This window comes from Myxocyprinus asiaticus, chromosome 35, assembly GCF_019703515.2.
Source record: "Myxocyprinus asiaticus isolate MX2 ecotype Aquarium Trade chromosome 35, UBuf_Myxa_2, whole genome shotgun sequence".
In the NCBI taxonomy this organism is placed as follows: domain Eukaryota; kingdom Metazoa; phylum Chordata; class Actinopteri; order Cypriniformes; family Catostomidae; genus Myxocyprinus; species Myxocyprinus asiaticus.
In genome coordinates this window covers 10,625,236-10,634,141 of record NC_059378.1, presented here as the reverse complement: position 1 = coordinate 10,634,141, position 8,906 = coordinate 10,625,236, and the positions used below count along the sequence as shown (strand labels likewise).

At 39.8% G+C, this 8,906-nt stretch overlaps 1 protein-coding gene across 1 annotated transcript in view; it reads right to left on the bottom strand.

Moving 5' to 3' along the window:
* The window catches only part of myog (myogenin), a 2,248-nt gene extending 2,063 nt beyond the window's left edge, over nucleotides 1-185 (bottom strand). The window contains exon 1 of the mRNA XM_051672740.1: nucleotides 1-185. This exon is cut by the window's left edge and continues 519 nt beyond it. Within this exon, the coding sequence (XP_051528700.1) occupies nucleotides 1-18 (18 nt within the window). The 5' untranslated portion in view covers nucleotides 19-185.
* Nucleotides 186-8,906: the final 8,721 nt, after the last annotated feature.

Here is an 8,906-nt window from a genome sequence, read left to right as displayed (position 1 = left end):
GGTCTCAAAAAGCTCCATGTCTTTCAGTTGGAATTGATGTAGAGTCCACTGGCTCTGTTCTGTCTTCTCTGAATATGACGAATAGGTCCTTTCCGGTTCTTGTGAGCTTGTGTGGGTGTATGTGTGCACCGAACACGAATCCCTGAGCTGAGCTCGTGCCGAAGAAGATCTGTGGACAACAACTGCTCCGCACCAACTGCAGTGGTGGCATTTAAACGCTCTGCCTGGTGTTAGATCAGTAGGTTAAATATAGCCAGGGCTCTGAGAAACCTGACCCGGCGTTTAGCTGTTGCCACACATCTAAACTTTACATCTCTTTTCTTTCCCAAATCTTCTGGGGATTTGGGACCGGTTTGCTTCAAGACCGGCGTCAGGCCGCTGTTGAAAGTCCATGAACATAATCTGTATGCCATGGAAATCAAACAGACTACAGCAGATATAAAAGATCCACTTTGGCTCCTTAATTAACTGATTTAAGTCCTTGTCGTCAGACAGTATCACCCTAAAGTAGACAGACAAGTTCTGTTTAGTTATCACTTTTATGTATTAATTCCACTTCATTATTTCTCTAGCTCAGCCAGAATGATTCATTAAAGAGGGTGTTTAATTGAAAAAGAAGCTCTTTCTTGTCAAATGGTACAATGGAAACTGTGAATAGTAAGGGTCTCCTAAACTGCTTTCACTCACACTGGATAATAGTTGCAGAGACAATGCAATAAATAAAATTGCTAATTTCCCTGGTGGCCATGCCATTTTTGTGCTTTTGAGTGCCACATACCCTAAAAGTTCTGCTTGTATGCTATATGCCAATCTTTTTTTGAATCATATGCTCAATCTTTGTCCATTTAACTCTCTTGCTGTTCTATTCTGCATGCCTCATAAAATATTGTCTTGTAGTGGTAGCTATTATTTACAGTGGCCCCAAAAATATTTGGACACTTAAAAGAATATTCCGGGTTTAATACAAGTTAAGCTCAATCGACAGCATCTGTGGCTTAATGTCAAATAATTTTCATCCATCCTTTTCTTTTAAAAAAAGAAGCAAAAATCGAAGTTACAGTGAGTCGCTTATAATGGAAGTGAATTGGGCCAGTTTTTGGAGGGTTTAAAGTCAGAAATGTTTGAAAATGTAAAACATATACTTTTATAAAAGCACTTACATTAATTCTTCTGTTAAAACTCATGTATTATTAACTGTTGTTTAAACTGTAATTTTTTACAGTCGGTTTAGGGTTTTATAGTTTGTTGACATTACATCTTCATGGCAACAAACTTTACACAGAAAAGGTTAGTGAACGATTTTATCACACTAAAATCATGTTAACGCATATTGTTTATGTCTTGTGGCTATACTCTTGAAACAGTAAATATTTTAATGTTTACAGATTGGCCCCATTCACTTCCATTGTAAGAGCATCACTGGAACCCAGATTTTTGCTTTTTTTTAAAGAAAAAGAGGGGCAAGTCAACATTTATTTTTGTGCTTATCAAAAGCATGCCACAAATGCTGTCGATTGAGCTCAACTTGTATTGAACCAGGAATGTTGCTTTAAGCCACATTTAAAAATGTATTAATTTAACTGCATTGCATTAAAAAAGCAAAATGTCAAACAAAGTGGCATTTACTGTTAAGAAATACAGCATAAACATACATTTAAAGCAAAACATTTCACAAAAAGTATTTGTTAGGTTTGAAATTACAAAACAATAGATTTTTCTATTGGGACACTTTCATTTTATTTTAACATGTCCATAAAATGTGGGTACTCTGCTGGGGCATCTGTGTGAACCTGAGGAGAACTACTTCATACATCCACTAAAATGACCTTGAAACCAGTTAGTTAAAAATAATTGGAAAAAATGTCTCCCTTATTTTTTGAGTATTTTTTATTTATTTTATTTAATTTTTTTTGTCTTATTTTCCAGTAAAAATATCTAACCATTCTTAAAACAAGAAAACATTACATGAGAAATGTAATGACATACAGTAAGTCTTGTTTTTAGAGAAATATCACAAAATCTAGTTGGGTTTTTTTTTTAAAAACAAGAGCATAAAACAAAAACAAAATATTTTCCAATGCGGAAAAAATAAATGCATTTTACGCATAAACATGACTAAATTTGGTTCGTTTTCTCTGAAAACAAGACAAAATATCTTGGTTCATTTTGCTTCTCAAATAAATGTATCTTGTTTCAAGAATGTGTAGATATTTGTACTGGAAAGCAAGATGAAAATATTAGAGTAAAGCTCTAGCAAAATTTCTTTGCAAATGCCACATTGATGTTCTCTTATCTAATTCAATGACATTCTGACATTTTTAAGTGTGACTTAAAGGTCCTAAAGTGTCCAAATATTTTCCACTTCACCTGTAATATCTGCCATTGCTTCGGTAAGGTACACATTTATCATCCCTGACCTCAAACAGTGAGTCAGGCTCTCTGGAGGCTGGAAATCCCTAATGGACTTGTCTGGGCTCATAGCTCACATGCTAATTCGGAAGAGCTTCCGCTATGTCCCCTAATGAATCCACTGGCTTATTTATGGTTACTGACACCACCACAGCTATTCATATAGTTCATGTAGTACACGGTGAAGGGGGTTTTTCACCATGATATTTCCACTGAGTGTCAGTATGCTTTCCATTTCTACATTGTTATTGGTGGCTGTATCTCAAATACTGGTATCCTTTTAGATCAGTTCAGATTTCTAGATCTATCATTGAAGTATGTAGCGCTGGAGACCTGGGCCCGTATTAACAAAAAATCCTAAGGCTAAATGTAGCTCTTAACACGGAAATGTAGGAGCAACTCTTACAAATTAGGGGCTTGTCACTCCTAATTTTAAGACTCGAAAAATTGTTTATCTAAGAGTAATTTATGAAGCATTTTAATGCTAGAAGTTGCTCCTAAGCCCACAACAGCTCAGAAGTCCTCCTGAGGACTTCTAACTGCCTAAGAGTGACTCACAAACTATCCGAAGCATAGCTGCTGTCGTCAATCCACATTAAAAACTATGTATTCAAATATTATTATGACATTGCCCGTTTAAAAAAGTATCACCTGAATCACAATTGAGTTGATGTATTTTAATAATATTACAATATTATAAATATTATAATGTTGACATTGACCTTTAAAAAAGGTATCGCCTCAATCGTGAGGGTGTTTTCATTAATGTAAACTTATTTAGAGGTACCTCTCCCACAAACTGAAACAACCCAATTACACCAGTGATAAATGGTTTTGACCAAATCTGTGCTCCCTGGCCACATCAAAATGAAACTGTGTAGCGGGTCTTTCATGGCCATCGCGGGGCTACCCGGTATATTCATTCTGTGTTTCAAGAAATGTTCATCTACCGAAAATAAAAGTCTGTCTGTCTGTCTGTCTGTCTGTCTGTCTATCTATCTTTGTCTGTCTTAGCTGACAAATAGCAGTTCCCTGTCTACCAATCACTTTGGGCGAATTAAAAGAGCGTGATCATAAAACGTGATGTCATCCATAGCAGCGAGGTCGACTCCGCCTTTCTCTTATCTTAAAATTTCCTTAGTAAAACTTGCTCTTAGCAGTTTTGTGAATAGGTTTTAAGCAAAAACTCCTTGCTAGGAGTAACTCTTTGAAGAACTCCTAGTGGTAAGATTAAAATCTTTGTGAATACAAGCCCTGTTTCAGAACTTCAGAAAGGTGCCTTCTGCCATTGTCAAGAACCGGTCCGAAACGGGAAGCCCCATGGTGCCCTCATGATGGTAATCCAAGCCTCCATCCCTGGCAGGATTAGGAGGCAGTGCAGTTGGCTGTCAGGTTAAAATGTGATGGATGATCACTGATGGTTCAAGGAGCACAATGGGGCCTCTGTGGCTCTCCAGGCTGCAGGGGAGCAGCGTGTCGGAGTCGCTCACCCCAGACCTGCCCTGAGCCTACTGTCAGCAGAAACTGGGAATGGCAGGGTGACAGATCCATGCAACCACTCACACACACACACACACAATCACACAACACCACCCAGAATCTCTTCCTGGAAAGTACTTTCTAAGCATTTTATATATTTTGTGTGTTTTTGACAGCGTGAAAATTTATCTTACATATAGCACATTTATTAGTGGTGTTTACTAACAAACATGACTGTTACTAATGCTCAATCTGAATGTAAGTAATTTGTTGTAAAAGTTGGTGTGTAACTCATCCTAATAATAATAATAACTCCTTACATTAATCTAGTGCTTTTCTAGGCACTCAAAGCGCTTCGCATATGTAGCAGGTAAAGGTCGGCAAGGAGGAAGTGGGAACCGGCTGAACAGTCAACATAAACTTTAATGATAAAAATGAACTTAAAGCAACATAAAACATAAACAAACACAGACACACATGCAGCTCGGCCGCGTGCGTCTCTCTCTCTCTCTCTCGAACCGGCTTCTCTGGATGCCCTTTATCTCGCTCTCCCGCTGATCAGTTGTTTCAGCGCCGGCCGTGCTCCATCACGGCCTGGCCACGCCCTCCTCCTCATCACAGCAAAGTAGCGGGGGAATCTCCTCAACCACTACCAGTGTGCAGCATCTACCTGGATGATGCAAAGGCAGTCATAGTGCACCAGAAAGCTCACCACACAACATTTATTGGTGGAGAGGAGAGTACAGTGATGTAGCCAATTCGTATACACAGTTGAAGTCAGAAGTTTACATACACTTAGGTTAAAAGTTTCACTTTTAACTGACTATATCACAATTCCAGTGGGTCAGAAGTTTACATACACTAAGTTAACTGTGCCTTTATGCAGCTTGGAAAATTCCAGAAAATGATGTCAAGCCTTTACACAATTAGCCAGTTAGCTTCTGATAGAAGGTGTACTGAATTGGAGGTGTACCTGTGGATGGATTTTAAGGTCTACCTTCAAACTCAGTGCCTCTTTGCTTGACATCATGGGAAAATCAAAAGAAATCTGCCAAGACCTCAGAAAAAAAAATTGTGGACCTCCACAAGTCTAGTTCATCCTTTGGAGCAATTTCAAAAGGCCTGAAGGTACCACGTTCATATGAACAAACAATAGTACGCATGAATAAACACCATGGGACCACGCAACCATTATACCACTCAGGATGCATTCTGTCTCTTAGAGATGAACGTAGTTTTGTGCGAAAAGTGCAAATCAATCCCAGAACAACAGCAAAGGACCTTGTGAAGATGCTGGAGAAAACAGGTAGACAAGTATCTATATCTGTAGCAGGGCGGAGGGCGGGGCTGGGCCGTGATTCCGCACACCCGGCCCCTAATTAGGCTGTTTAAGCCCGAGAGGGATAAAGGCGACTGGAGACGGCAGTGCGACAGAGAGAGAGTTACAGGTAGCTGCCTGACACCTGTGTGTGTTTGTCTTTTTGTTTAAGTTTATTATTAAATTATTATTTATATTGTCGAGCTGGTTCTTGCCTCCTCCTTTCCATTGATCTTCATTACATTGGTGCCAAAACCCGGGAAGGAGGAGGGATGCGCTGTTGTGGAGTCCTCGCCACTGCCATCCACCCAAAGGAGCAGCCGCGGCCATCCGCCAGGGGACGGCGGAGTTGCTGCCGACCGTCTGGATGTGGAGGAACGGCCGCTGTCCGCGAGGGGAGGAGGGGCTCACTGCAGGCCGCCTGGAGCGGTGGAGCCGCTGCCAGGGGCGGAGGAGTTCCCTACCGGCTGCCGAAACGCGGCTTGAAGTTCCCTCCACCAGGGGTCGGAGGACTCACTCCGGTCCACCCGGGAAGGAGCGGCTGTCATCCGCCAGTGGATGGAGTGGTCGAGGACCGGATGACGGCATGTAAGAGAACTGGCTTAACATTATAAAAATAGTTTAATAAGAAACTGAACCAAAAAGACAAACACACACAGGTGTCGGGCAGCTGCCCGTAACTCTCTCTCTGTTGCACTGCCGTCTCCGGTCGCCTTTATCCCTCTCGGGCTTAAACAGCCTAATTAGAAATAAAAAAGCCAGACTACAGTTTGCAAGTGCACATGGGGACAAAGATTTTACTTTTTTGGAGAAATGTTCTCTGGTCTAATGAAACAAAAATTGAACTGTTTGGCCATCATGACCATCGTTATGTTTGGAGGAAAAAGGCCGAAGAACATCATCCCAACCGTGAAGCATGGGGGTGGCAGCATCATGTTGTGGGGGTGATTTGCTGCAGGAGGGATTGGTGCATAGATGGCATCATGAGGAAGGAAAATTATGTGGATATATTGAAGTAACATCTCAAGAAATCAGCCAGGAAGTTAAAGCTAGGTCGCAAATGGGTCTTCAAATGGACAATGACCCCAAGCATACCTCCAAAGTTGTGGCAAAATGGCTTAAGGACAACAAAGTCAAAGTATTGGAGTGGCCATCACAAAGCCCTGACCTCAATCCGATAGAACATTTTTGGGCAGAACTGAAAAAGCATGTGCGAGCAAGGAGGCCTACAAACCTGACTCCATTACACCAGTTATGTATGGTGGAATGGGCCAAAATTCTAGCAACTTATTGGGAGAAGCTTGTGGAAGGCTACCCAAAACATCTGACCCAAGTTAAACAACAACATGGCGCCGATCTCAGCTGAGTTTGTCTTTGGGAGAAACGGCAACAAAACTACATCTGGTAAGAAACCTAATAAAGTTTTTACATTAAAACCTGTTTGAGTCCAAAGAGGAGAGTCTCTAGTTAAGTCATTCCCTAATTAGGGAGCAAGGGATCATCCTATAGTTTTCCTATGCAGCCAAGTGCATTCACTCCTAACTTCCTATCAAAAGTTTAGTTTCAGGCTGCAGATGATGTTTGGACCACTCAACATGTTTGGCAGACATGGGACAATGGTAATCAGAACTTAGATTCAGAATTTTTCATGCAAATTTTTATTTTAACATAGATGGTAGTGATTGAATGATACTGCCCATTACTTTGAATCAGAATTATTTACACTAATTTCTGATGTTATGTCTGTAATGTCTAAAAAATATGAATAAGCAACACTCCTGGAAACACAATAAACAAACAAAAGCAAAAATTGGATAACTGCATGACTTTATATAGCTTACTGCAAGAGCAATGTTAATTGTGTTGATGTTGTGTAAAAGCTCACCCAAAAATAAAAATTCTGTCATCATTTACCCTCATGAGAAGTCATTCCAAAACCATATGACACCATATTTTATCCGTAGAGCACAAGGAATAATCATTAAATAAAATCATAATTGTGACCGTCAGGCTCCGAAAGAACACACACACACACACACACACACACACACACACACACACACACAAAAAACACACCATTAAAGCCTTCCATATCACTCGTGCGCCATATTTCAAGTCTTCTAAAGACATACAATAGTGTTGTGTGAGAAACAGAGTGAAATATAAGTCTTTATTTACTGAAAATCTTCTTCTTCACCTGTTCGAATCTGGCGCACACCCGAGAACGTTTGTTTGCATAAATGCAGTGTAGTGAGCACACCTGACAACATAGGAGAAGAAACTGCACACAGACTTCATTGCTTTTTATGTGTATTGTCATCGCAGCAAATCTTAGTGTGTGAAAGTGAACATTTTTATGTGATCCCGATTTATTTCATAAAGGTGATAACTTTATTAATGAAGAGTCCAAAGACTGAACTTGACACTTCCCCCTCTAGGAGGAATGGTTCGCCCAAAAATGAAAATTCTGTCATAATTTACTCACCTTCATGTCATATAAAACCCGTATGACTTTCCCTCTTATGTGGAACACAAAAGATGGGTCCGTCTTTTCAATTCAATAGCAGTTGATAGTGACTCACTTTCAACCTTAGAAAAGGACCCAAAAGTATCATAAAAGTAGTCCATGCTACTCGGCTTCATATTCCAAGTCTTCTCATGGCATAAGATAAATTTTGCTGAGAAAAAAACTGAAGCCCTTTTTTAGTGAAAATCTTGACGTCCATTGCACATTCATGAGCGCTGCAAAGAGAAGCTTGTCGATAGTGTCACACGTGCCAGGCAAGAACTTGTGTTGTTTTGAGTCCTAGCAATATTCCTTAAAACATCTCATTTTGTGTTCTGCAGAAGAAAGAATGTCATATGGGTTTGGAATCACATTTGGGAGAGAATTTTCATTTTTGTGAGAACTATTCCTTTAAACCCTGTGAGCATTTACTAAGTAAACATGTTACTTTACATATGCTGGCTTCTCGTTTTTAACTTGGTCTCTCACTTTATAAAAACACAAGTCATCTTGTCGCATTTCCAGATGAGTGAGTCAGTTTTACTTGCAAGGTTAATTGTCTTTCTGTCCTACAGTGAGGCCGATTTGTTTGTGGTCTCTTGGAGAGAGGCATTTACTAACAGTGAGTAGCATGCCTCTAAGGGGTGAGGCAGTCATGGTACACAGAGAGCCATGACCATTCCTGTGACTTAACATGACACCACTTGCACTAAGACACCGACAGCTGCACACGCACATGCTTTCCATTCTGTTTGTTGTAGAGGATTATGACCTGATAAAAGAGCCCAGTGACTATCGTATTGTAAGGACCTGTCCACTACTGTTTCTCTCTGACTTAAAAGCCTCCACTGAGGGCCCTACAGACAGTAAAACATAGGAAACCTTTATTAAAACTATTTAGACTCAGTGACATCAAGCAGAACTGTAGAAACTGATATTTTATCATTAAAAACAAACATATGACCTGATATACTCATCTAAGAACAAAAAAAAAAAAAAAAAAAACATCAAAATCAAGTATTCCAAACTGCAGAAAACATTTAAAATAATAATAATAATAAAAATTGCTAGGTTCTTAATGTTGAAACTATATGTATATCAATATGTTGGTACCACTTCACTTGCATTGTGAGTACCTACAGAGCTGAAATATTCTTCTAAAATCTTTTGTTTTCAGCTAAAGAAAGAAAATCA